The 27,005-nt window shown below is 50.7% G+C and overlaps 2 protein-coding genes and 1 long non-coding RNA gene across 3 annotated transcripts in view; 2 read left to right on the plus strand and 1 right to left on the minus strand.

Moving 5' to 3' along the window:
- LOC135276965 (uncharacterized) overlaps positions 1–1,074 on the plus strand; it is a 44,517-nt gene extending 43,443 nt beyond the window's left edge. The window contains exon 3 of the long non-coding RNA XR_010344533.1: positions 996–1,074. This is a non-coding gene — a long non-coding RNA (uncharacterized LOC135276965). The remainder of the gene's footprint in view (positions 1–995) is intronic.
- Positions 1,075–2,272: 1,198 nt separating this feature from the next.
- ERGIC3 (ERGIC and golgi 3) lies at positions 2,273–20,151 on the plus strand. The gene is made up of 13 exons (XM_012455105.2): positions 2,273–2,392; positions 2,530–2,600; positions 2,720–2,807; positions 3,028–3,147; positions 8,589–8,682; positions 10,330–10,495; positions 10,629–10,686; positions 17,090–17,121; positions 18,557–18,653; positions 18,731–18,795; positions 19,502–19,638; positions 19,718–19,773; positions 19,949–20,151. The coding sequence occupies exons 1-13, from the start codon at positions 2,305–2,307 to the stop codon at positions 20,026–20,028; spliced, it is 1,152 nt and encodes a 383-aa protein (XP_012310528.1). The 5' UTR covers positions 2,273–2,304; the 3' UTR covers positions 20,029–20,151.
- Positions 20,152–21,330: 1,179 nt separating this feature from the next.
- Positions 21,331–27,005, minus strand: part of LOC105719037 (fer-1-like protein 4) — a 43,721-nt gene continuing 38,046 nt past the window's right edge. Inside the window, 8 exon segments of the mRNA XM_064382350.1 lie at positions 21,331–21,554; positions 21,637–21,737; positions 21,822–22,102; positions 22,563–22,804; positions 22,975–23,073; positions 24,223–24,308; positions 25,088–25,248; positions 26,201–26,355. Of these exon segments, the coding sequence (XP_064238420.1) occupies positions 21,365–21,554; positions 21,637–21,737; positions 21,822–22,102; positions 22,563–22,804; positions 22,975–23,073; positions 24,223–24,308; positions 25,088–25,248; positions 26,201–26,355 (1,315 nt within the window). The 3' untranslated portion in view covers positions 21,331–21,364.

The raw sequence follows: 27,005 nt of genomic DNA on the forward strand, positions 1-27,005 counted from the left end.
GTTAGAATGCAGATTGATTCTGCAGATTTGGGGTGGGGCCTGGGATTCTGCATTTCTAACAGGCTCCTAGATAAGGCCAATGTTTCTGGTCCAAGGATGACACTTAGGGTAGCGGAACTTTAGACTTAATTCCATCAGCAGATTCCTTATTAACTATTTCTGAAAGAATTCTTGGTCCTCTCGGGAATCTGAAACCACTCAGATAATAGAAGGGGAATCCCAGGTATCCTCTGCTACCCTGTTAGCTTAGGGAGCCCCAGAAACTTTGGTTTCCATGAAAAATCTTCCTCCAGTTCTCCCCAAATCTTTTCCCATGATTATATAAATACATATTCCCTCATATAAAATTAAGATTGTTTTATATATATGCTATATATAACTCTATATATATAGTTATATATATATACACACACACACACATAGGAGTTCGAGATACACACACACACACACACACACACACACACAGAGAAAAGGTCTTGCTCTGTCGCCGAGGCTGGAGTGCAGTGGTGTAATCATAGCTCACTGTGAGGAAGGACAATAGGGAATCAGAGTAACAGGGGGTTAAGACATTAGCAAATGAACAGGTGCAGCCAGTTCTAGGCAGCATATAGGCCACATTTCACTCCTGTGCTAACAAGACAGAAGTTTCCACTTCAGCCACCGATTGACCGTGGTGGGGTGGGGGTGTGTGGGGGGGGTGCAAATCTCCATTTCAGCCTCTGATTGGCTGTAGATCGAGTCTCCACTTCAGCCTCTGATTGGCCACAGGCCAATCCTTCATAGGGTGTAGCCAATTGGAGGCCTCTAAAGGGCAGCTAGGCATGTTGCCGGATTCCGTTAGCTTAATACAAACCCTCAGTGAGGAGGCTCTTGAGCTGCTTGCTCTAGCCAGCTGCCGCTCTGAATTGTCTTCAATAAATGTGTGCTTTTGTTATTCCGGTTTTTTTTGTTTGTTTCCCTTCTGTTACTTTATGCGTTTTGTTCGACACGTCAAGAACCTGGACAACTCTATCCGGTAACAACTGCAGTCTCAAACTCTTGGGCTCAAGCCATCCTTCTGCGTCAGCCTCCCAGGTAGCTGAGACTATAGACCTACCGTACGCCACCACACCTGGCTTATTAATTAACTTATTTATTTAGAAATAGAGTCTTACTCTGTCGCCCAGGTTGGAATGTAGTGGCACGATCTCGGCTCACTGCAACCTTCGCCTCCCAGGTTCAAGCCCGAGGTCCTGCCTCGGCCTCCCCAGTAGCTGGGTTTAAAGGAGTGTGCCACCACACCGGGCTAATTTTGTATTTTTAATAGAGACGGGGTTTCACACTGGTCATGAACTCCTGAACTCAAGTGCTCTGCTTGGCTTGGCCTCCCAAAGTGCTAGGATTACAGGCGTGATTTTTTTTTTTTTTTTTTTTTTTTTTTGAGACGGAGTCCCCAGGCTGGAGTGCAGTGACACTACCTCGGCTCACTGCAACCTCCATTTCTCAGGTTCAAGTGATTCTCCTGCCTCAGCCTCCTGAGTAGCTGGGATTACAGGTGTGCACCACCACACCCGGCTAATTTTTGTATTTTTAGTAGAGACGGGGTTTCACCATGTTGGCCAGGCTGGTCTCGAACTCCTGATCTAAGTGATCCGCCCACCTCGGCCTCCCAAAGTGCTGGGATTACAGGCGTGAGCCACCAAGCCTGGCCTTACAGGCGTAATTTTTAAAGTTTTTGTAGAGATGGGGTCTTGCTGTGTTTTCCAGACTGGTCTCATATCCTGGCCTCATGTGATCCTCCCTCCTCGAACTCCCAAAGTGCTGTGAGTACAGGTGTGAGTCATTGTGCCCAGCCCAATTCTTAATAAAAAAAATTGAATGATAGAATACACATTAATTTGCATCTTTTCCCCCTTAAAAATACATTCTTAGTATACCTAAAGGAGTAATCTACCTTATTCTTTTGAAAAGTGGCCCAATATTCCATAGAATGGGTGTACCGTAATTTATTCAATTTATTTAATGTATCAATGGGCATTCTGGCTGGCTCCAGATTTTTGCCATTGAATAATCTCATGCATCTTTATGACCTGGTGCACTTTAAAAAAAAAAAATCTTTAAGGAATAGATTCGGCTGGGAGCAGTGGCTCACGCCTGTAATCCCAACACTTTGGGAGGCCGAGGTGGGGGGGATTATGAAGTTAGGAGGCTGCCAAGCGTGTGCTTTGGTGCGCCTGCGTGTGGAAAACAGGGGGGCGTGGCTCCAAGCCGGAAGCGGAGTCTGCAGGGGCGGGCCGGCTGGCGTCCACTTTCCGGCCGGTCCCCATGGAGGCGTTGGGGAAGCTGAAGCAGTTCGATGCCTACCCCAAGACTCTGGAGGACTTCCGGGTCAAGACCTGCGGGGGCGCCACGGGTAGGCCGCGGCGGGGCCGGGGTCGCAGGGATGGGGGTGTCCTAGAGCTTGGCTCAGGCTCCTGGACTCTGACCGGCCTGCCGGTGTTTGAGGGAGCGGCTTCGAGGCCATTCTGACCCTCGCCCCCTGTCCTGCAGTGACCATTGTCAGTGGCCTTCTCATGCTGCTGCTGTTTCTGTCGGAGCTGCAGTATTACCTTACCACGGAGGTAAGGGGCGGGGCTTAGTGCTTGGGCGGGGCTTGGCATTCTAGGAGTAGGACCTTTAGGGGTGGGAGTGGGGAGGGAGAGGCTTGGGGCCAAGTCTTACTGAGGTAGCGCTGCCCCAGGTGCATCCTGAGCTCTACGTGGACAAGTCGCGGGGAGATAAACTGAAGATCAACATCGATGTACTTTTTCCGCACATGCCTTGTGCTTGTGAGTACCTCACCATGGGTGGGAGTTGAGAGACCCAGGGTTCTGATGTGGGCTGCCAGATTCACACCTCCAGTCCTAAGTTTTGGATTGGACCCCAGGACAACCTCCTTCTCCTAATCCCGTTCTGCCCCAAGACAGGCCCAGTATCCCCTTCCCCTCCAAAACCCATATCCCTTGTCCCTAGTGTCCCAGTACCTTAGCCTGACTTTCCCACTTCCAGATCTGAGCATCGATGCCATGGATGTGGCTGGGGAACAGCAGCTGGATGTGGAACACAACCTGTTTAAGCAACGACTAGACAAGGATGGCGTCCCCGTGAGCTCAGAGGCTGAGCGGCATGGTAACCAGGGGAGGGGGGCCGGGTCTCAGATCCCAAAGCTGGATGTGTCCAAGCCTACCCACTTGGTGGCAAGTGGATTGTGGCAGGCACAGTGATACATTAATCAGCTAATACCTAGAGAAGTCAAGTGACTTGCCGAGGGGTCCCCCAGCCAGTAAGAGTGAGAGTGGGCTAAAATCCTCTATACATATTGAGTCAGGTAATCTACCTGACTATTATTCTCAGAGGTCCTCCATACCTGCAGATTAGTTTGAATAACATAGGTTTGGGCCGGGTGCAGTGGCTCATGCCTGTAATCCCTGCACTTTGGGAGGCCAAGGCGGGCGGATCACGAGGTCAGGAGATCAAGACTATCCTGGCCAACATGGTGAAACCCCGTCTTAATATATTAAAAATATAAAAAACAAACAAACAAACAAAAAACCCATAGGTTTGAAGTTTGGTCTTATGTGCTCTTGTCTTGGTAGAACTCTCTAGATGGGTCCAGGCTTCTCTGAGGGTTTGCTTTCCCAGTCCATCAGCTGAATTCAGCCCTTAAGGCTCTTACCCTTTGGAATGCAGGTGGTTTAAAATTAGAATTTAGGTTCTCAAGTCAGATTGCCTGGTTATCAGATCTAGCTAGTTATTAGATCTAGCTTTGTCTCCTGCAGTCTGTGAGCTTCAGCGAGAAAGTGGTGATAAGACAGTAGTACCAACCACATGGGATTATAGGATCAAATGAAGTAGTATGTATAAAACGCCAGGTACAGAGTGGGTACCCACTTTTAGCTTCCTTTTCTTTATCTCAGTGGCTTCCCACTGCCTCCGTTAACTCAGTTTCCCACCACAGCAAAACCGTCCTCAAAGCTGGGATTTCTTCTAACACCTCAGAGATTACTCTGGTGGGGAGTTTTGGCATTCGTTGCTTCAGCAGGTACATGTGGAACACGAGTGGAACCAACATAATTTGCTGTAGGATTGGATGTGGAATGTAAGAGAGCGAAGTCACGGTTTTAATTCCAGCGCTTCTAGCCTGAGCAAATGAATGACTTGAAATGGAGATGACTGGAGGAGGTTTTTTGGTGGGGGGGGGGGAGTAGCTATTAGATATCCACTACTGTGTAACAGAGTACTCTGAAAGTTAGTAATTTGATACAATAAACATTTATTTTTTCAGTTTCCTTGGGTCAGGAATTTAGGAGTGACTTGTTTGGGTGATTTGGGCTTAGGGTATCTCTTGAGGTTGCAGTCATCAGAGGATTGATGGGGACTGCAGGATTTACTTTTATTTATTTACTTATTTGTTTTTGAGATGGAGTCTCACTTTGTCACCCAGGCTGGAGTACAATGGCATGGTCTCAGCTTACTGCAACCTCCACCTCCCAGGTTCAAGCAATTCTCCTGCCTCAGCCTCCCGAGTAGCTGGGATTACCTGCTACCACACCCAGCTAATTTTTGTATTTTTAGTAGAGATGGAGTTTCACCATGTTGGCCAGGCTGGTCTCGATCTCCTGACCTTGTGATCCTTCCTCAGCCTCCCAAAGTGATTTGATTACAGATGTGTACCACTGCGCTTAGCCTACTTATTTATTTTTTTAATTTATTTTTTTTTTCTGTCAAGCTGTCTTTATTTCAAGGAAGAGGGCAGGGCAGGGGGCTTAGCCTTTCTTGGCAGCAGCTTTTCTCATGATGGCCAGGATGTTGCTTAGCAACTGTTGCTTCCTATTGGTGTGAATTTGTGTCTCCACTCTTTTCTTGATAAACTTGAGGGCCTGTGTGTCCTTGGAGACCTTCAGTAACTCCATGGCGTGCTGCTTGTGCGGGGTGAAACCAGACACCTCTCAGATGGTGTCCCACGTGAATTTGGTGTGTTTGGTCAGGCACCTGAGGTGGTGGCTGTGCGTGGGCTTGCTCATGTTCTTGGTTACCTTGTGGCCCTTGTTGAGGCCCACGGCTTATAGGGTAGCACAGAGCTGTGGCTGCTGCTCTCCAATGGTGGCTGTGGCAGAAGGGCTGGCGCCACACAGGTATCTTTTTTTGTTTTTAATGAGACGGAGTTTCGCTCTGTTGCCTAGGAGGAAGTGTAGTGGCTTGGTCCCGGCTCACTGCAACCTCTGCCTTCTGGGTTCAAGTGATTCTCCTGCCTTAGCCTCCCGAGTAGCTGTGATTACAGGCGCCCGCCCCCACGTCTGGCTAATTTTTGTATTTTTAGTAGAGATGGAGTTTCGTCATGTTGGCTGGGCTGGTCTCGAACTCCTGACCTCAGTTAATCCATCCACTCGGCCTCCCAGAGTGCTGGGATTACAGGCATGAGCCACTGTGCCCGGCTGGGGATCGACTTTTAAAGGGCTCACTCATGGCTATTGGCAGGATGCCTCGGTGCCTCACCACATGGACCTCTAAATAGGGCTGCTTGTGTGTCCTTACATTATGGCAACTGGCTTCCCCCACTTGGATCTTGCAGATGAGCTGAGAGAGCAAAGTAGAAACTGTAATCTTTGGCCGGGCGCGGTGGCTCATGCCTGTAATCTGAGCACTTTTGGAGGCCAAGGCAGGTGGGTCACCTACATTGAGGAGTTTAAGACCAGCCTGGCCAACATGGTTAAACCCTTTCTCTACTAAAAATTTAAATAAAAAAAAAAAAAAATTAACCAGGCATGGTGGCACATGCCTGTGATCCCAGCTACTCAGGAGGCTGAGGCAGGAGATCACTTGGACCCAGGAGGCAGAGATAGCAGTGAGCCAAGATCGCACCTGCACTCCAGCCTGGGCTACAAGAGCAAAACTGTCTTATTTACAACAACAACAAAACTAACCTTTTTTATGGCCCAGCCTCAGAAGAAGGTGTACAACATCATTGATTTCTTTTTTTGTTGTTGAGATGGAGTCTTGCACTGTCGCCCAGGCTGGAGTGCAGTGACGCGATCTCGGCTCACTGCAACCTCTGCCTCCTAGGTTCAAGCAATTCTTGCCTCAGCCTCCCAAGTAACTGGTATTACAGGCGCCCACCACCACCCTCAGCTAATTTTTTTGTATGTTTGGTAGAGATGGGGTTTCACTATGTTGGCCAGGCTGATCTTGAACTCCTGACCTCGTGATCCACCCGCATCGGCCTCCCAAAGTGCTGGGATTACAGGTGTGAGCCACTGCGCCTGGCTGTACACTATCATTTCTGCAGTATACTAGTGGTTACACAGTTCAGCCTTATTCGTTGTAGGAGAGGATTGTATAAGGGTGTGAATACTAGGAAGTTGGGATCATTGAGGACACCTTGGAAGCTGGCTGCCCCAGAGTAAGGTCAGGATTTGGGGGAAAGAGGAATTTCAGGTTTGGGGTATGTTAAATTTGGGGTTCCTATTTTATACTCTGGTGATATTAAGAGGTACTTAGATGTACCAGTCTAGAATTTAGAGGAGTAGGACTGGAGAAGTAAATTAAGGAGTTATCAGCAGGTAGAGGGTAAAGCAATTGGACTAAGTGAGGAAATCTAGAGAATAAATGTAGGTAGAGGAGAGGTCTAGGGCCTGTACCCTGGGCATCTCCAATATTTAGAAGTCAGGACAGGAAGGAAGATAGAGATGGATTAGCCATTGAAATAGAAGAGAACCAAGAGGTGTCCCAAAAGCCAAGTAGAGGGAGTTTCAAGAAGAGAGTGAGCAGTTGTGTTAGGAGCTACCGATGGTCCAGTAAAATGAGGAGTGAGAATTGACCATTGAAATTGGCAACACAAGAGATTCCTGGAGACTTTGAAAGGAATAGTTTTGATACTGTTGAGGATGAAAATCTGATCAAAGAACATAAAGGAAGCAGACATACCACCTACAGATGACTATTGGAGTTCTGCTGTAAGGGAGAGCTGAGAAATGGGGTGGGGGCTGAAGGAGAAAGTGGTGAGATGGTAGGTTTGGTGGTGAGAGCAAGTGAAATTCTGTTGCATCTCTTTTCTTCCTTTTTTTTTTTTTTTTAATTGTATTTTAGGTTTTGGGGTACATGTGGAGAACATGCAAAATTGTTGCATAGGTACACACGTGGCAGTGTGATTTGCTGCCTTCCTCCCCTTCACCTATATCTGGCATTTCTCCCCATGCTATCTCTCCCCACCTCCCCACCCGCTGTTGCATCTCTTTTCTTAGTGGAAATTGAAATGAAGGACATTAGCTACTTGAAGAAAAAGAAGGGGTTTTAGAAGCCTAAGGAGAGAAAGAAGGTCTAAGTCACCTTAGAATGGGAGAGTGGGCTAGGCGCTATGGCTCATGCCTGTAATCCCAGCACTTTGGGAGGCTGAGGTGAGTGGATCACCTGAGGTCAGGAGTCCAAGACCACCCTGGCCAACATAGTGAAACCCCATCTCTACTAAAAATACAAAAATTAGCCGGGCATGGTGGTGGGCACCTGTAATCCCAGCTACTTCAGAGGCTGAGGCAGGAGAATCGCTTAAACTCAGGAGGTGGAGGTTGCAGTGAGCTGAGATCATGCCACTGCACTCCAGCCTGTATGACAAGAGCGAAACTCCGTCTCAAAAAAAAAAAAAAAAGGAGAGTGAACTGGTTAGAGAAATGAGGTGGAATTGCTAGGCTAGGCAGTCCTAAGGGAGGTTTAGGCAAGAGGCAGGCACAGAAAGTTGAATGTAACCAAGGTTTGGGGTTTTGCTGGATTTATAAAACGAAGGACAAGAACAGTGAGTTGTGGTGAGTTGTGGTTATGTGCAAGAGAATAATTACAGTGGTCCATGGGATTTAAGGAGGGAAGTAATGATGTGATAGTGTCAAAGAATTGGTGGATTTCGGGTACAAATAGTGAACTGGGAAAATAATGGTAAGTAGTTGAAGACTCAGACACTTGAAGTTGAATTTTGGAAGGTTTGCAGTTATTGGCAATGAAAGGATCTTGATATGAGCATGGAAATGGGTAGCTGAGGTGAGATGGCAAAATCAAAAGATTATCCTGAGTCTGGAGGTCAGCATTCAATATTGAAATCACCAGTTAGGATGGGGCGACTAGAGAGAGGCAGGGAGCTGGTACAGAGGGAGAGGTCTGAGAAGCAGCAGCATGCAAAGAGGTTAATAGTGTTACTAAAATCTGCTGTTTACTAGGTCGCATTGGTCAAAGTCACTTCTCATCAGTGAGCCTCAACATCTTCTCAATAAAACAGGGATAATTACCTCCACCCTCATAGAGTCATTGTGGGGATGAAATGAGACAATGGATGTGAAGTACAGTGATCTGTACCCAGCTAATGTTCAGTATTTATTGTTACTGTTTTCTTACTGTTTCTTTTATTAAAAGAATTGATATGTGTGTAGAAGTGCTTAATGCCTGACCTGTAGCATGTGCTATATGAATATTAGTTACTATAACTTTTATTCCCAGGCTGCTGGCCAAAGGGCTCCGGCAGCAACTGGGGCTACCAATTTCACTGCGTCTGCCCCCAGCTGATGCCTCTGCTTCTACTCTCCCCTTAGAGCTCGGGAAAGTCGAGGTGACGGTGTTTGACCCTGACTCCCTGGACCCTGACCGCTGTGAGAGCTGCTATGGTGCTGAGTCAGAAGATATCAAGTGAGCTGGGGGTAGCGGGAGCAGGGTTCCCATCAGGCACCATCTGTCAGCCAGCCTCAGCCTCAGTCAGCCTATGGCAGGTGGTCAGACCAAGAATCTAGAGTAGGTGAGGTGTGTGCCTCTGTCATTGATCTTGGTGCAGGTGACTAAGGCTTTGTGACCAGGCCCTGCCTGGGAGCTGCAGACCTAGAGATGAAGCTGAACTGGTCTCTGCTCTTCAGCCTATAGAAATGGTTCAAAGGTGGTCTCTGGAGTCCCAACTGCCAGGGTTCTTGTTTCCTTGGACCAAGCCGTGTAACCTCTCTATGTGAAGACGGATGATAATAACATCGTCTCGTAAGAGTCACATATGGATTAGATGTATATGATATGTAAAGCACTGAAGTGGAAGGTCTGGCCCAGATTATTAGACCCTCAGTATCTGATAACTGATGTTGTGTTTCCCAGGCCTTGACTTCTACAAGACTGATTTAGCAGGTCTAGGGTGGGGGCCTGGGAATATATACTTAATTTTTTTTTTTTTTTTGAGAGACAGAGTCTCACTCTGTCACCCAGGCTGGAGTGCAGTGACGCCATCTTGGCTCACTGCAACCTCTGCCTCCCAGGTTCGAGTGATTCTGCTGCCTCAGCCTCCTGAGTAGCTGGGATTACAGGCGCCCACCACCATGCCTGGCTAATTTTTGTAATTTTAGTAGAGACGGGGTTTCACCATATTGGCCAGGCTGGTCTCGAACTCCTGACCTTGTGATTCGCCCACCTGGGCCTCCCAAAGTGCTGGGATTACAGGCATGAGCCACCATGCCCCACTTTTTTTTTTTTACTGTGGAAAAATAATATATGTGACATAAAAGTTATCATTTTAACCATTTTTTTTTGTAAAATATAACATTTACCATTTTAATTTTTTTTTTTTTTTTGAGACAGTTTCGTTCTTGTTGCCCAGGCTGGAGTGCGATGGTGTGATCTCAGCTCACTGCAACCTCTGCCTCCCGGGTTCAAGTGATTCTCCTACCTCAGCCTCCCGAGTAGCTGGGATTACAGGCATGCGCCACCAAAAAATTAGCCTGGCTAATTTTTTGTATTTTTAGTAGAGACAGGGTTTCTCCATGTTGGTCAGGCTGGTCTCGAACTCCCGACCTCAGGTGATCGTGCACCTTGGTCTCCCAAAGTGTTGGTATTACAGACGTGAGCCACTATACCTGGCCCATTTTTTTTCAGGTGTGCAGCTCAGTGGCAGTAAGTACCTTCACAGTGTCATGCAGTCACCACTCTCTGTCCCCAAAACTTGTCATCACCCCAAACACAATGGGAATATGTATTTTTCAGAGTCCTAGACTGGGCACAATGGCTCACACCTGTAATCCCTAGCACTTTGGGAGGCCGAGGTAGGTGAATCACTTGAGCTCAGGAGTTTGAGACCAGCCTGGGCAACAAAAAGACCCTATCTCTACAAAACATTTGAAAAATTAAAAAACAGAAAACAGTCCTTCTGCCACTGAGGAAACATTTGAAGAGCTGTTTGGTGGTCAGGGATGAGGCTAACAGAGCCTTCATTAGCAGGCAGAGCTGCTCAGGCTCTATTTCCCAAGATGCCAGTATTGGACTTGTGCCTCTTTGACATACTCACCGTCACTCCCTGCCCCACAGATGCTGTAACACCTGTGAAGATGTGCGGGAGGCATATCGCCGGAGAGGCTGGGCCTTCAAGAACCCTGATACTATTGAGCAGTGCCGGCGAGAGGGCTTCAGCCAGAAGATGCAAGAGCAGAAGAATGAAGGCTGCCAGGTGTATGGCTTCTTGGAAGTCAATAAGGTATCAGGAGAAATCCAGGCAAGATAGGGCCAGTTGGGCTGGGTGAGTTCCGCTGGAAATCGAGGGCCCACTCAGGCCCTCAGTAGGCAAAAGGAGGACACAGCTGGAAAATGAGAGAGAATGTTCCTTACAGGTGGCCGGAAACTTCCACTTTGCCCCTGGGAAGAGCTTCCAGCAGTCCCATGTGCATGGTGAGTAATCCTGCACTAGCTGGGGAGGTTTAGATGCTGGCCACCTTCTTGGTGAGTTTGAGTGGTTCTCCCCTGCCTGCTGCTCATTTGTGTTTGACAGCCATTTTGCCACAGTAGGCCTTCATCTCAGGGCGGCAGTTTGGCACAGTGGCTAAGAGCACAGGCCGAGGACCCAGAGTGCCTGTCTGTGTTCAGATACCAGTTTCAGACCTTACAGGCTGTGCGACTTTGAGAAGGTTTCTTAATCTTTTTGACTCCTGTTTCCTGCTTTATAAAATGGTGATGAGGGCACTTATCTCACAGGGTATTTGTGCAGGTTAAAGATGATAGCATGGAGCCTGACTTCTGGTAGGTGCCTGTGGAAATGGTCGCCCCCAGTGTCTGACAATGGCCCGTGCACGAGGCTTTGGGAGAAGCAGAGCTACGTTGGAGCACAGGTTCTGCCACTCCTGAGCTATATCATACTATGGGAAATATTGAGCCCTATTGAGTTGCTTCTGTAAAATGGGGATGATGATACTAGAACTCACAGGGTTGTTGGGGTGAACAAATGAGATTTATTCTCATTCATTTTTTCTTTTTCTTTTTTACTATTCTTTTTTTTTTTACTTCCTCTAACATGGATCATAGGAAACAACTCATTCATTTTTTCATTCATGTATTCATGAGATATTTAGTAATTGCCTACTAGTCTAGTTGCTACGGGTACAGTAGTGAAGAAAGTCTGTGCCCTCAGAACATTCTTGTAAAGAAATAGACAATAAATAAGTATATAAAATATAAATAGTCCCCAATTAACAATGGTTCAGCTTGCAATTTTTTTTTTTCTGAAAACTCCCCAAACCAGATTTTTTTATTTTTTATTTTTTTTTGAGACAGAGTCTCGCCCTGTCACCCAGGCTGGAGTGCAATGGCATGATCTCGGCTCACTGCAACCTCCGCCTCCCGGGTTCAAACAATCCTCCTGCCTCAGATTCCCAAGTAGCTGGGATTACAGGCACCTGCCACCACGCCCAGCTAATTTTTGTATTTTTAGTAGAGATGGGGTTTCACCTTGTTGGCCAGGCTGGTCTCAAACTCCTGACCTTTGATTCGCCTGCCTTGGCCTCCCAAAGTGCTGGAATTACAGGCGTGAGCCACCACACCTAGCAAACTTAATGATATTTTCAACTCGCAATGAGTTTATTGGGATGTAACCCCAGTGTAGGTTAGGGAGCATCTGTATATGGTATATCAGATGCCGTTAAGTCATATGGACCAAAACAGGCCAGGATATAGATGGTAGTGGTAAGGGGCTAGGGTATGGCAGTGAGGGTCCTATTTTAAATAGGGAGGTCAGGGAAAGACTCTTTGATGAGGTAATAATTGAGCAAAGACCTGAAGAAAGTGAGGGAGCCAGCGTGTGGATGTCTGGGGAGGAAGTGTTACAAGCAGAGAGAACATTAAGTGCAAATTCCTAAGGCTAGAATGTGCTTGGCAAGTTCAAGATACAGTAAGAAGGTTAGAGTGGCTGGAGCAGAGGAGCATGGTTAGAAATGAAGTGAGAGAGGCCTGGGGCGGTGGCTCACGCCTGTAATCCTAGCAATTTGGGAGGCCAAGACAGGTGGATCACCTGATGTCAGGAGTTCAAGACCAGCCTGGCCAAGATGGTGAAACCCCGTCTCTACTAAAAATATAAAAACTAGCGGAGCGTGGTAGCGCATTCCTGTAATCCCAGCTACCCGGGAGGCTGAGGCCCGAGAATCTCTTAAACCTGGGAGGTGGATTGTACAGTGAGCTGAGATCATGCCATTGCACTCCAGCCTGGGTGACAGAGTGAGATTTTGTCTCAAAAAAAAAAAAGTGAAGTGAGGTCACAGGGCCATGTCATGCAGGACTTGCAGGGGCATTGTAGGGACTTGGGCTTTTACTCTGCATTAGATGAGAAGCCATTGTAGGGCTTTGAAAAAGTAGGGCATGATTCGACTTACTTAAAAGATAGAAGGGTCTCCAACTAACTCCTCTGTGGACAAGACTGGGTGGGGGAAAGGACAGAATCAGAGAGGCCCATTAGAAGGCTCTTGCAGTGATCAATCCAGGCAAAAGATGGTGGGGTTCAGCCCAGAGTGGCAGTGGAAGTGGTGGGAAGTGACTAGCTTCTGGATGTATTTTGAAGGCAGAGCAGAGAAGAGTTCCTGATGGGCATGAGGGATAAAGGAAAAAGGAGTCAAGGATGCCTCTAAAGTTTTGTACCTGAGTAGTAAGAAGCATGGAGTTGCCATTTAGCAAAATGAGGAAGACTCTGGGCAGGTTTAGGTGTTCGGAAATGAGATTGTACAGCCGGTATTCAGCTTTTGACATGTTCAGACCAATAGCGTCTGGTGTCCTTCTAGATACCCAAGGTGTCAAGTAAGTAGTTGTCCAATCAAGCCTGGAGTTCAGGGAGAGGACTTGCCTGGAGATGCAGATGTTGGCATCATCAGCATGTGTATGGAGCCTCAGGACTGGATGAAATCACCCTGGAGGTGTGAGGGTAGCTGGAGAAGAGGGAGCTCGAAGGTCTGGGTGCCAGGCCTCCCACATTCAAGCCAAGGGTGTCAGGGGGAACTGTCAGAGAGACTGGTAAGAAACCCTGGTGAAGGAGGAGTGCAAGCCAGGAGGGTGGCATCCTGCCAGCCGCGAATGGGTATTTCAAATACCGAATCAGATGTTTCTGGGTGTTGAGCAGGAACTGACAATGAGGTATCTAATGCAACAGTCATTTATGGCCTTGACTGAGTTATTTGAGGGGTGTGATAGGGACCACCATAGAGTGGGTTCAGGAGGGAAGGGGAGAGGAGTTGGAGTAAGTATAGACAGCTCGATAGTGGAATTTGCTCTGAGGGAAGGAGAGAGCCTTGGAAGCTGGAGGGAAATGTGGAGTCAAGGGAGGCTTTTCTAAGGAGGGCGATGTAGCAGAATATTAATATGCTGTTGGAAATTATTGACTAAGGAGAGCACAAGTGACGCTCCAGAGATAAGACCAACAGTTACTGGAGTAAGTCCTGCAGAAGGAGAAAGAAGACAGAATCTAGTGCCTTACATGTGTGGAAAGGCCAAACTTAGCAATAGGAGGAAAGGCAGGCAGGCTCCGTAGGTACAGGTAGGTTGGTAGCAGGGGTGGCAGAGAAGTTCAGTCTTGTCTGAGTCTTCCTGTCTTCTCCGTGATGTAGGAAGAAAGATCCTCAGTTGAGAATGAGAAGAGAGGGAAGGAGGTGTTGGAGATTTAAAAGAAAAGATGTGGCAGGTCATTTTGGGGTGGGAGAGTGCGTGGACTGGGGAAATAGAGGAGGATTGCCATGCAGCACTAGGCCTCCCTGTGGCTGTGAATGGAAAGAAAAGAGCAATGGAAAGAGAAGGCCTAGAGTTCCCTGTGGATGTCAGCGTGGTTGTCTGGTTTCTTCCCAGCTGTGTGGGAGTGGACTCAGAGTAGACAGAACATTGGAATCACCTGGGGTTTGGTGTTGCCAGGTGCCTGCAAAGGTGAGGGAGTTAAACTAATATGTAAAGAAGTAGTCGTGATTCTGGACCACAGTGTATAAGCTAGGAAAGGAGGAAAGACAGGACGTAGGGAAGCCAGTGAGCGGGCAGGAGGAACAAGGGGCTGCAATCCCGAGTGTGGTGTCAACAAATTATCGGAATTGGGGGACTGGAGCAAATTAGAAAGCTGGTGGTTGCAGCATGAGTTGCTTGAAATTGAAGTCACAGAAGGGGCTTTGTTAATGACAAAGTTTAGGGAATGACCAACCGAGCAAGTGGCTCAGGTAGGCAGAGAATAAGATCAGGAAGGAAATGATGTCCAGGAACTGGGAGGCCAGGGTATTGGAAGGATCATCTATGTGGATATGAAATTCACTAGAAACTGTGACTGTGACAGAGGTAGTACAGGAGAGTGACAGGCAGTTGCCCAAGCTGTTGAGAAATGGCATGGGAGCACTGTCCTAGAGGTTCCATATAGATACCTAGGTGACTGAAACAAGCAGGGCTGGTTTGCCATAAGCTTTGAAGCTGGGGATTTTTTTATTTTTTTGAGACAGGATCTCACTCTGTTGCCCAGACTGGAGTGCCATGGCATGACCTTGGCTCACTGCAGCCTTGACCTCCTGGACTCAACAGATCCTCACACCTTAGCCTCCCAAGGAGCTGAGACTACAGGCAATGTGGCTCGATGCCTGGCTAATTAATTTTTCTTTCTCTCCTCTCCCCCCAGCAAAAAGTGTGTCTTGCCCTGTTGCCCAGGCTCCTGGGTTCAAGCGATCCTCCCGCTTTGGCCTCCTAAAGTGTTAGGATTACCGATGAGAGCTATTGTGCATTTTTAAGGCAGGTAAGGGGACAATGATCTGGAAGTGGCAGCAAGGAGCAAGAAGGACCGCTCTTTTTTTGTTGTTGAGACAGTCTTGCTCTGTCGCCCAGGCTGGAGTGCAGTGGTGCAATCAAGGGTCACTGCAACCTCTGCCTCCCAGGTTCAAGCCATTCTCCTGCCTCAGCTTCCCAGGTAGCTGGGACTACAGGTATGCACCACCATGCCTGGCTAATTTTTTTGTATTTTTAGTAGAGATGGGTTTTCACCATGCTGGCCAGACTGGCCTCAAACTTCTGACCTCAAGTGATCTGCCTGCTTCAGCCTCCCAAAGTGCTGGGATTACAGATGTGAGCTACTGCGTCTGGCCAGAAGGACCTCTCTTTAGGCCAGCAAGTTAGTTGTGTATGGAGAGAAGACAGTTGAGGGGATGCAAGAGAGCTAGTGCCTGGAAGGAAGAGCCAGGCTGTGGCTGAAGCAAGAAGGTGGAAATGTTCCCAGGGGTTGAAGGCAGGTCAAAGGATGGACAGAGCCACGCAGTGACAGAGCCCTGGGTATGAAGATGGCCTCTCCAAGTGGTTGAGGTGACCAGGAGGAAAGGGCCCCCTGGAGGGTAACTCTGCTGGTCTTGAGGGTAGTCTGTGGGGGTGGGGCTGTGTTGGGGAGGGGCCAGTGGGTGGGGCTGGAGGACCCTGCAGAGCTCTGGAGCCCCCTCTTCACTCTGGAGGAAGGTGGAAGAAAAGGGTGGTCGTGGCCAGGATGGTAGGACAATGTTGAGTATCAAGCTGTTGGCACAAGGCCTGGCAGGCACTCAGTAGGACATAGAGCCAGAGTGGTAGCCCCTCTGCTTCTCTGCCTGGGCCTGTTAGACTTGTGGATCCCAGGGCCAGGGGTGCTCTGTATTTGGAAGGATGTATAAACACAAAGCTACAATTGCCCAAGACCAGAGATCTGGCTGAATTGAGGTCTGGGAGTGAGTTTCTAACATCCTTGCGGAGCCGGGGAAGGAGTAGGGCGGGTGGGGTGGTTGTGGTGGTAATAATCTCTTACATTGTAAAGTTTACAAGTATTTTCCCATCTTAGATCTCACCTGATCCTTAAGACAGCGCTTTGCAAAGGAGAGCACTGAGGCCCAGAAAGGGCAAGTGATTTGCCCAAGACCACACAGCCAGGAACGTGGCTCTTTGGGCTCTAGGTCTTTTGTCCTTCCTCAGCCACTCTCTCGCTCTTCTCTGGCCAGGAAAGTTCACTCTCGAGGAGCGAGCCAGGAAGAGGCTTGTTAGCTGGGGCCAGACTGTGTTGCTGAGGCAGGAATGTTCCGGTCCTCCCTCTTGCCACATATCTTTCTCCATAGTTCTCATTGTGAAGCTCTGAACCTTTCTTCTCTTCCTCCCTTCCCTCTCCTCCCTCCCTCATGCTGCAGTACATGCTGTGGAGAGTAAGTGGCCATGTCCCCCAGGGAGGCCAAGCCCCTACTTCTGGGGCAGCCTGCCCTACCAGGATCGGGGGAGGTTGGATGGGTCTGGGATTGGGTCTCCTCTGGCCTGGCTGCTGGTGACTATAAAAAAGACTGAGATGTATCTTTGAAGTATGGTTCCTTACAGGAGGGATTGAGGCTAGAGGGCAGGAATAACCAGTTCTGGAACAGTTGGTACAGGGTGCCCATGGGATTTCCTCTGGGGAGCTTTAAGGGTGGAGGCAGGGAAAGAATGTGGATGGCATTCTCAGGTCCCACGTCACTTTGGGTTCAGTGATTTGCCATCAGCTCTTGTTAATGAGAGCCAGTTTTGTTTCTGGAGATACAGGCAGGGCCATGGTGGAAGTGAAGGCCTAGAGTTCCCTGTGAATGTCAGGGAGGAACCAGGGTCTGTTCTTACAACTCCTGAGGAGGGCATGGACTCTCTCACAGGCCCAAGGCTTGCCCTTTCTGGCTGTCCTTAATCAGAACCAGGCTGGAGAACAAATGAGGGGTCAGAGAAGAGCAGGTGGTTCGAATGTAGGGGGAGGAATGAGGAGGCCTGAGGGAGGACTCCCAGGGAGGCCAGTGCCGCTCCTACTAATGACACCTTCTCCCTTCTCTCCTAGTCCACGACCTGCAGAGCTTTGGCCTTGACAACGTACGTACCAGATGGAAACCATGGAGGGCAGGTGGGGGTGGGAGGCTTGGTTGCTGCCTTCATTTCCTTGTAGGAATGTCCTGGGAGTGGGGAGTGCTTATAGAAAAATACACCGTATTCTGATAGGGGATCCAGCTTGAGGGTTAAGTGAGAGTGACTTTTGAACTGAGCTCTGAGCAGGCTAGGGGCAAGGTTGGGGTTGGATAAAGGCATCCTAGATAGAGCCTCAGCCTAAGGTCAGGCGGAAGCGTGGCCCTTCTAAGGAACTGCTGCAGGCCAGGTTTCGATGGGTGAGACTGGAGAAGAAGCAGGGACCGGACCACAGAGGCCTCAGAGACCACTCTGAGGAGTCGCCTCTTTCTCATGAGAACAGTAGAAAGCTGTCAGCCTTCTTTAAGCAGGGTCACAATGTGATCAAATTTGCATTTTTGAAAGATCCTTCTAGTGGCTGAGTTTGATAGGCAGGGGAGCAGGAAGGGAGTACATCTGGGGGTTCGGGGCCTCCATGGCCTAGACCTCCAGGCAAAGCTACCACCTCCCACTCTGTGTGTGCCTAACATACACGTGAAGCTGCTATTTTAAGAAATCTGGAACCTGACCAGGCATGGTGGCTTACGCCTGTAATCCTAGCACTTTGGGAGGCTGAGGCAGGCAGATCACCTGAGGTCAGGAGTTCGAGACCAGCCTGGCCAACATGGCAAAACTCTCTCTACTAAAAATATAAAAATTGGGCCAGGCGTGGTGGCTCACACCTGTAATACTAGCACTTCGGGAGGCCAAGATGGGTGGATCATGAGGTCAGGAGTTCAAGACCAGCCTGACCAACATGGTGAAATCCTGTCTCGTGAACCTCGCCCAGGAACCGATTAAATTTATTTCAATTAAAAAAAAAAAAAAAAAGAAATCCTGTCTCGACTAAAAATTTTAAATTAGCTGGGTGTGGTGACACACACCTATAATCCCAGCTATTCAGGAGGCTGAGGCTGCAGTCAGCCAAGATCGTGCCATTGCACTGCAGCCTGGGCGACAGAGTGAGACTCCATCTCAAAAAAACAAAATACAAAAATTGGCCAGGCATGGTGGTGTGCGCCTGTAATCCCAGCTACTCAGGAGGCTGTGGCAGGAGAATTGCTTGAACCCAGGAGGTAGAGGCTGCAGTGAGCCAAGATCACACCACTGCACTCCAGCCTTGGCAACAGAGTAAGACCTTGTCTCCAAAAAAGAAAAAAATCTGGAACCCCAGGAGTTTGCAGGCTGTGCAAGAAAGAGTTTCTAGGTAGGGAGTGGGGATACCTGTCTCGGAGAGGTTATCTCCTTATGGCTATAGCCTTCTTCCAGACAGGGCCTGCCTCCCCTTCCTCCCACATCTCTGCAGACAGACCCAGGTGTCCCTGTCTGCTGCTGTCATCAGAGCTTTGGATGGTGTTGTTTACAGATCAACATGACCCACTACATCCAGCACCTGTCATTTGGGGAGGACTATCCAGGCATTGTGAACCCCCTGGACCACACCAATGTCACCGCACCCCAAGGTACCAGCCCAGGAGGCGGCCCCCAGCTGCGGAAGACCTGCCGGGTACTCATGCCCAGTGCTTTGTTTTCCCCTCAGCTTCCATGATGTTCCAGTACTTTGTGAAGGTGGTGCCCACTGTGTACATGAAGGTGGATGGGGAGGTGAGTCAGGGAGCTCCCTACCAGTCTCCTACGTGGTGTCAAGCACTGGAGTTCTGCATTTAGTTCTGTCAGTCTGGGGAGTGAAAGCTGCCTCGTCCTCACATGGTGCATGAAAGACTGAGGCACAGATAGGGTGGGGAATTTGCCCTCCCAGGTGGAGTGCAGGCTTGGGGCTGTGGGCTTCAAAGCACCTGCTCTTTCTACTGCGCCAACCACCTTCATCCATTCCTCTGGTGCCCACTGTCTGCCTGCCTCACTGTCCCCTGTGGTTGGCCTGGGCTGGGGGTTAGGCAGGGCAAGCCTCTGTGTCCCCGTTCCCATGGCTGCTGTGGCCTGTGGAGCAGCATCTCAGCAGAGTGGCAGGATGCGAGGGGCTGAGGGCAGAGGAAGTCAGTTCAGCCTTGGTGATACGGCTTTGGAGAGCTGCTTCTCAGCCTGAATCCCCGTGAGAGCACCCACCAAATGCCACCAGGATAGTAAACTAAAGAGCTGGCAACCGGAGGGGAAGTCTGAGGCCAAGGCTAGGAGAGGGGATCTGGTGGACCAGGCCTTGCAGTGCTGGCCACCAGCATGGTGCCGTATTCTCTGCCTCCACACCGTTAAGCCTCAACAGGAAAGGGGCAGGAGCAGGGGTGGGGCTGATGGTGGCTGGTGCCAGGTCGTAGCCCTAGCCCTAGCCCTGGCCTAGCCTCCCATCCCACCCCAGGTGCTGAGGACAAATCAGTTCTCCGTGACCAGACATGAGAAGGTCGCCAATGGTCTGTTGGGCGACCAGGGCCTTCCTGGAGTCTTTGTCCTCTATGAGCTCTCGCCCATGATGGTGAAGCTGACGGAGAAGCACAGGTAAGGGTGGGGCAGAGCGGCCAGGGCCTGGGTCTGAGGGAGGAGGGTACCTGCTGAGCCCGCCTGCTCCCTCCACCAGGTCCTTTACCCACTTCCTGACAGGCGTGTGCGCTATCATTGGGGGCATGTTCACAGGTAAGAGGCCCAGGGTGTCTGTGAGCAGTGAAGTGGGGAAGGTCAAGCCTGGGCAGCCCAGGTTTGGTTGGGGGTGAAGGGGCAGATACTGGCCTGGCCAGTTAAATGACCAGGCTCTCAGCATCAAAAGCCAAGGCCCCCACTGGGCCAGTGCCAGACCTTGTTTCTCTCCCAGTGGCTGGACTCATCGATTCGCTCATCTACCACTCAGCACGAGCCATCCAGAAGAAAATTGATCTAGGGAAGACAACGTAGTCACCCTCGGCATTACCCTCTGTCTCCTCTTTTTCCCTGGCCTGTGGTTCTGTCCCCCAGCCTCTGCCACCCTCCTTGGTCAGTCCCAGCCCCAGGTTGATAAATCTATTGGTTGTGATAGTACTCACTGGTGTCCTTGTGATCCTTGGGGTGGCCAGAACCTCATGGCCACTCATTGAAGGCAATCGTGACTGATGGATCAGGGCCCAGAGCCCTCGGGAGCCCCACATGGGCATCCCCTGGTTAACAGGGGTTTATTCAAACCAGGCTCGTGTCTAGCCCACAGCCCTGTCCTGGGTCCCTCGGATTCGGCCTCAGGATTCAGACAGACCTTTTCAGGTTGAGCTTCTTGGAGCCACCATGACTCCCAGGCTCATGAGTGACCAACCCCAGGCCACTAATTCAGGGCCCTGAGTGCAGGCTGGGGCTTGCCATCTCTTCACTGATGGGTAAAGCTGGGGCCACTCCCCACCACCCTGGGCTCAGTCACCTGATCCTGTCACACTCACTGATCCCACCCTGTGCCAAGCCCCACACTTGCTCTCACTGTAGAGAAGAGTCCCTCCAGGTCCTTTGCAGTCTTCTAGATGGAAGCAAAACTGAATATCAAGGCAGGAAGGTAGCAGTGGCCATTCTGGAGCAGGGCCAGCACCAGACCCCCGGCTTGGGGCCTAATCAGTGCTTCCATTAAAACCTGGCTACATGTGGAGAACCAGGGCCCAGTGACTTTACCAGTCTACAGCCCAGGGAACCAGGAGTGGTTCCACCACCAGTCAGTTTATCAGATCATTTCTCGAATGTTGATGCAAGACTGTGGCAGGGGAAAAGCAAAGAAGGGAAAGGAAGCGAAGTCGGGTAATGACAGCAGAACCTCTGGAGTCAGACCCAAGATGCAGCTTTGATGTCAGCCTCTCTCAGGGATGGTGGTTAATGGGGTCTGTCAAGTCCTTAGCCGTCCTGGAGCGGTGGAAGCTAGAAACAGATTAGGTGAGAGGGACCTGGCCGCTGGCAGGAGCAGGAGCAGTGGCAAAGCTGCTCAGAGGGTGTGAGAACTTGACTGCCAGGGTCCTTTTCTTCCCTGTGAGGGATGGGGGCAGCCTTCTATCCCTGGGCATTCTTCAAGAAAGCCCCCAGCACCTGAGGTCACCCAAGAACATCTGTTCTCTGCCACCTGGAGGAACCAGCCTTGGACAGCATGTGATCACAGGTCAGTGGTTGTGTGCTAGGTTTATTCAGAGGAAGTCCTGGACTCAGGTAGCTCATATTAGCAAAAAAAACTTCAGAAGCAGGGATTGAAGGGTTGGCATCCCGGGTGGGTGTCCAAGGTCAGTGAGAATCACTTGTGGAGGGGGCGGAAGATGACCTCGCTGATCTGGCCAGAGATGGTATAGAAGACCAGGAGGAGGAAGATGGTGACCAGTGCCAGCAGCAGCAGCACCACCAGGATGCGCCAGTATCGGCACCAGATGAAGAAGACAAAGGTCTTTAGTGGGTTCACAAACCAGTTGAAGGAAGTTTTGGGGCGGCTGTTGAGGGGAAGGGTGGTGTCAGGATGAGGAGGAAGCCCCTCGGCCCAGACTGTGGCCCCCACCCCTGTGCCTGACTCACCTGGGCTTCTCCAGAGGCTCTGGCTCCTTCCGCCCCTTTCCCACTGGCCGTTTCTCAGCCTCCTCCACGGTCAGCAGCTCAAGCTCTGCCTCTACCTTGCCCTAAAAAAGACACTCCTGCATCATCGGGAGCAGAGAGTGGGCTCAGGCCCCAGCTCAGCCTGGCCTCTGTCCACGTGTACCCACCGTGAGGATGTATACATTGCCACCCGTGTCTGTGAACTCCAGGTCTTCTGGCCGGCCCTTCCTCCTCCTCCGCTTTTGCTTCTTGCCAGCCTGAGCTTCCTGTGCCTCCCGCTCTATGTCCTCTGCCTCCTGCAGCTTTACCACTGGCCACCAGCCCCGCAGGCGGCGGCAGCGAAACAGGTTGCACCTTGGCCCAGCGCTATCATGGGCCAGCCGCACAGAGCAGAGCTCAGGGCCCCGGGCCCCAGGCACCATGTCTGGTAGCTGTAACTCCAGGGATCCTGCAAGTCCAGAGCTCACCGGGTTAGGCCTGGGATCAAAGTCTCATTGGGCCAGGGGTGAGGAGGCAACACACCAGGATTGTAAGTTGGGGCATGGAAAGTTGCAGGGTGTGGTCAGGCCACAGCTATGGGCCACCCAAACCACAGCCCAGCGGTCCACCCATTGCTACTTCCCAGTGGAAGAGGGCCAAGGGTCAGGATCAGAGTGCCAAGGACCAAGGGCTGTGGAGTCAGCGAGTGACAAGCTAGGGTCAAATCAGAGTTGAACCAGGGACTTGTTGGGAATGGAGGTTACTGTGGTCTGGGCTTAATTAACTCAGTAATTAAACCAGAAAGCAAAGGTTCAGGCCTCCAGTCTAAAATCCCAAGATTCAAGGTTGGGTCAGAGTAGGGAACCAGGGGACAGAGGCAAGAGCTGGAGGCAGGGGTTGAGGGTGGGGAAGGCTGAGCAGTGCAATACCAAGGAAGTCATTGGCGGAGATGCGGTCATAGTCCCAGACCTGCAGGACCAGCACCGCAGGCTGCCGGAACTCGGCCTCCTCCAGGGCGAAGGGTCCAGGCCGGCGCCGGACGCTCACCTCCCGCTCAGTGGGCAGGTAGTCAAAACGGAACACAAAGCGCCAATTGAAGTTCCCCTCCCCAGTCAGGGAGTTGAAGTGAACGTCTGTCTCCTGCTTGTCATGCTCCAGCCCCTTCACCCAGCTGGGGCCAAGGTGGGTGAGCGTCAGGACAGGAGCTACATCAAGAACCCACTCCTCACCCAGCTCTCAGCACCACAGAGGGCCTGATGACGGGGCTCTGGACCCAGCCTAAGGGCCCACACCCATTTGCAATCCCTGCTTAGTGCACCACCCGCCCGGGCTGCAGGCTACCTCTTCACGTAGATGTCACTCGACAGCTCTCCAGTGAGTGGATTCACATCATCCAGCACCACATCCTCCGTGTTCCAGATGACAACTCTGAGCTCATAGCTGGGAGTGGGGGTGGGCACATTAGGGGATGGCTTCAGACTCTCGAGAGGGGCCCTGGAAGGGGCTGCAGGAAGGAGGGACCTGGGCCAGGGCCACTGACATTCACTGGGCACCAGCAGGGTAATCTGATGGCCTGTGATCGCTTGAAGGGACAGCCCCAGCTGTCACTGACCACCATAGCCACAGCAGATGGCACCAAGAATGGTCTGCTGGGCCAGCGAGGTTCTCCTTCCTATGAATTTGGAATCGGGACCCTGCACCATTGCATCAGACACAGAGTTAGTGCCACTACAAGCCAGAGTTTAGGGGTATAGAAAAGTGGTCAGTGAACAGAGAAAGCCAGTCTGCAAGGAGAAGACGGAGGATGAGAGATGGGGGATGAGAGCGTGCAGCCCCTGAAGGACAGGAGGGTGCAACATTCTGGACCCTACCCTCATGTGGCCCTGTCCTTGGCTGCCATTAGGTTGCCTGGATAGCTGTTTTCTCCAGCCCAGCATCTACTTCCCCTCATTTGTTGACAGCACCATGATTTTATGCTGGTGATGCGCCCCCCGCCCCCAACAACCCCTCCCCACCACCACCACAGTCAATCTATGGAATTCTGTTGGGGCAGGCCCCTCCCTCCCTGGCTGGGCATGGGTAGGGGCATATCACTGGACTGGCCAACTTGAGTATTACAGGCCCCTGACCATGATGACTGGTTCAGAGCGCAGCATTTGACCCAAGCTGGTCTACTGAGGCTTTTGCTGTAACTGGGAAAGAGATGTTTGTTTCTGCTCGAGTGGCCTGTCGAAGATGAAAGCCTCTCACCGTTAGACGCCACCTTGCCCCCAGAGTCAGAAAGTGACAGGCTGCTGCCACCAGAGCATCTGCATTCAGCCCTATGTAAAGTGGCTGTGCCCCACACACAACTCCACTCAGACGAGCTCAGGTTGGAAGGGGCTTACCGAAAGGTACATGGACTCAGTTTACAAGAGACACTCAACTCGCAATGGCCTATGAATAAAAGGGAACTTAGTGACACCTAACTGAAAAGCCTGTGATCAGCAGCCTCTGCCTGCTTCGCTGGGGACCCGGGTTTTCAGAGGACCCTTGTACAAGTAGACCAAGATGTGCACCTGCCTTGGGAAGAGGGGACAGAACTCTCACCTGATTGGCTGCCGAGGCTTGATGTCAACTGGGGGTGGGGCAGGCACATCTCGAGGAAAGATGTCAATCCACATGTGAAGAGATCCCTGGGGGGACAGGACCAGGCTGGAGAGTCTTACCAGGCTCCCAACCTTCCCTGACAGCTTTGTGGCCACAGACTGTGTCTTGTCCCCAAGTGGAGAAAAGAGCTAGGGTCAAAATGACAGGGTTAGGCAGATCCTGGGAGATGAGGATGAAGGTGGAGTCTGAAGTGTGGGTTCCAGGATCAAGGTTAGGTTAGGTGTTCAAGGATGAGGTCCAGGCTAGACATGGTGGCTCAGGCCTATAATCCCAGCACTTTGGGAGTCTGTGGAGGGTAGATCACTTGAGTTCAGGAGTTTGGGCAACATGGCGGAACCCTGTCTCTACAAAAAATATAAGAATTAGCTGGGTATGGTGGTGGACTCCTGTAATCCCAGCTACTCCAGAGGCTGAGGTGGGAGGATCGCTTGAACCCTTAAGGTGGAGGTTGAAGTGAGCTGAGATCGTGCAAAAGAAAAAAAAAAGATCCAGAAGGGGAAGTTGAGGTCTAGATCTTAGGGATCTCAGGGGAGGTCAGGTTGGGAACCCCAGATGTGAGCCTTGGTACCCAGGGGTGGGGATCCTGTAGGACTAGGGTTGGGGTGAGGGTGTGGTCCAGGATGGAGGTCCAAGATGAGTGGGACACAGGGACCAGCAAGAGGAGCCGTAGTTAAGAGCTACAGGTGGCACCCAGGTAGACATCTTGGGGAAAGGCTGTCCTGGGGGCCCAGGGTCCAGGATCAGGTGGGCATCCTGGGATTCCAGGAGTCTTGTGATGCTGGGGCTGGGTGCCCTCCTTCCTCACCTGCAGCAGCCCTGGGCTGCGGGGATGGTAGAGAGGACGTATTTCTACATGCTCGGGTACCAGCTGGATCCCAAAATCTGGCATTTCCTGCCAGCGCTGCAGTACAAGCAATGCCTGGGCCTCCTCAGGGTCCCCACTCGCCACCTTGAGGCCTCCGCTGCCTGAAACAAGAGGTATGTGAGCTTGGGTTCCACACAGGCTCCAGCTCTCCTCCCTCCCCCTCCCCCTGCCCAGCCACAGAAACTCTAAGCTGGGGAAGCCACTGTGTTGGATAAAGCCCCGTGGACTAGGAAAGCAGGTCTGTAATGCACAAAAAGTGGGGATGCTGCTGTAACTTCGCCCAGTGAAGAGCCAGCGGTCAGTGGGACAGTGGGATTGGAGGTGCTGCCACTTCTGCCTAGACCCTGTTTAGAAAATAAGCCACCAGAAAAACAAAAAAAGAAGAAAAATTAACAAAAAAAAAAAAAGGAAGGAAGAAAGAAAAAAGTAAAAAAAAAAATAAGAGAGAAAATAAACCACCAGAGCAGGCACAGTGGCTCATGCCTGTAATCCCAGCATGTTTGGAGGCCAGGATGGGAAGATCACTTGAGTCCAGAAGTTTGAGACCAGCCTGGGAAACATGGTGAAATCCCATCTCTACAAAAAAAAAAAAAAAAAAAAAAAACAGGTGGGCGTGATGGTGTGCCCTGTAGTCTCAGCTGCTCTGGGGGACTGAGGTGGGAGGATCTCTTGAGCCTGGGAGGTCCAGGCTGCAGTGAGCTGAGATGGCACCACTGCACTCCAGCCTGGGTAACAGTGAGGCCCTGTCTCAAAAATAAATAAATAAGTCTCCACCCATTTAATTCTGCAGCCACATTGTGTTATATGGGACACTGTACAGGACCTCTGTGTTCTAGGAACTTGATTAGCTATGGATCCACTTTGGCTCTTTGGGGGATCACACACTCACCAATAGACTTTTCTCCCTAACACCCAAGAACCTTGTCGTTACTCCACCAAATTCACCTCTGCTTGCTGAAGCAATGGTTTATTTTGGGGGGGCACACAAGACTGGGCACCTGGGCCCCCTGTACCTTCGACTAACATCTTGCTTGAACAGAAAGGGGCTGGTACCTGGGGGCAGGGTCTCAGGCGGTGTCAGAAAGACTTTGCTGCCCACCTTGACAGCACCGACTCGGTATTCAGGGGCGGGGAGGCCACAGCGTTGGCACAGCCCCGCCAGGATCTGCGAAGGCCGGAATGCATCACGCCAGGCATTGTAACCATCCCTGTAGGCAGAAAAGGAAGATGCGTCAGCTGGGGCTGGTGAAGGGACGCAGTTGGGTCTAGGGGCAGGGATGACGTCATGAAGACATGAGGTCCAGGTTCAAAACTCCAATGGGAGACAGGTTAGTCCTCATTTATGATGATGAAAAAAAAATGTAGGCCAGGTGCTTCTATTAAGAAGATACTGGGCAAGGCGCGGTGGCTCATGCCTGTAATCCCAGCACTTTGGGAGGTGGGCAGATCACAAGGTCAGGAATTTGAGACCAGCCTGGCTAACATGGTGAAACCCTGTCTCTACTAAAAATATAAAAATAGCTGGGTGTGGTGGCAGGCACCTATAAACCCAGCTACGTGGAAGGCTGAAGCAGGAGAACCATTTGAACCTGGTAGGCAGAGGTTGCAGTGAGCCGAGATTGTGCCATTGCATTCTAGCCTGGGCAACAGGGCAAGACTGTCTCAAAAAAAAAAAAAAAAAAAAAAGATACCAATCTTATTACCTCTGTTTTGCAGATGAGAAAACTGAGACTCAAAGAGGTTAATGGGCTGGGCATGGTGGCTCACACCTGTAATCCCAGCACTTTGGGAGGCAGAGGTGGGTGGATCACTTGAGGTCAGGCATTTGAGACCAGCCTGGGCAACATGGTGAAACCCT

This window comes from Aotus nancymaae, unplaced genomic scaffold, assembly GCF_030222135.1.
Source record: "Aotus nancymaae isolate 86718 unplaced genomic scaffold, 86718_ANA_hifiasm-v0.15.2.pri h1tg000029l, whole genome shotgun sequence".
Taxonomy (NCBI): domain Eukaryota; kingdom Metazoa; phylum Chordata; class Mammalia; order Primates; family Aotidae; genus Aotus; species Aotus nancymaae.

Coding starts and splice junctions, on each gene's coding strand:
- ERGIC3 (XM_012455105.2), top strand. CDS start 2,305: ATGGAGGCGTTGGGGAAGCTGAAGCAGTTCGATGCCTACCCCAAGACT. Junction 10,687..17,089: donor CCAGCAGTCCCATGTGCATG/GTGAGTAATCCT, acceptor CTTCTCTCCTAG/TCCACGACCTGCAGAGCTTT. Junction 17,122..18,556: donor AGAGCTTTGGCCTTGACAAC/GTACGTACCAGA, acceptor TGTTGTTTACAG/ATCAACATGACCCACTACAT.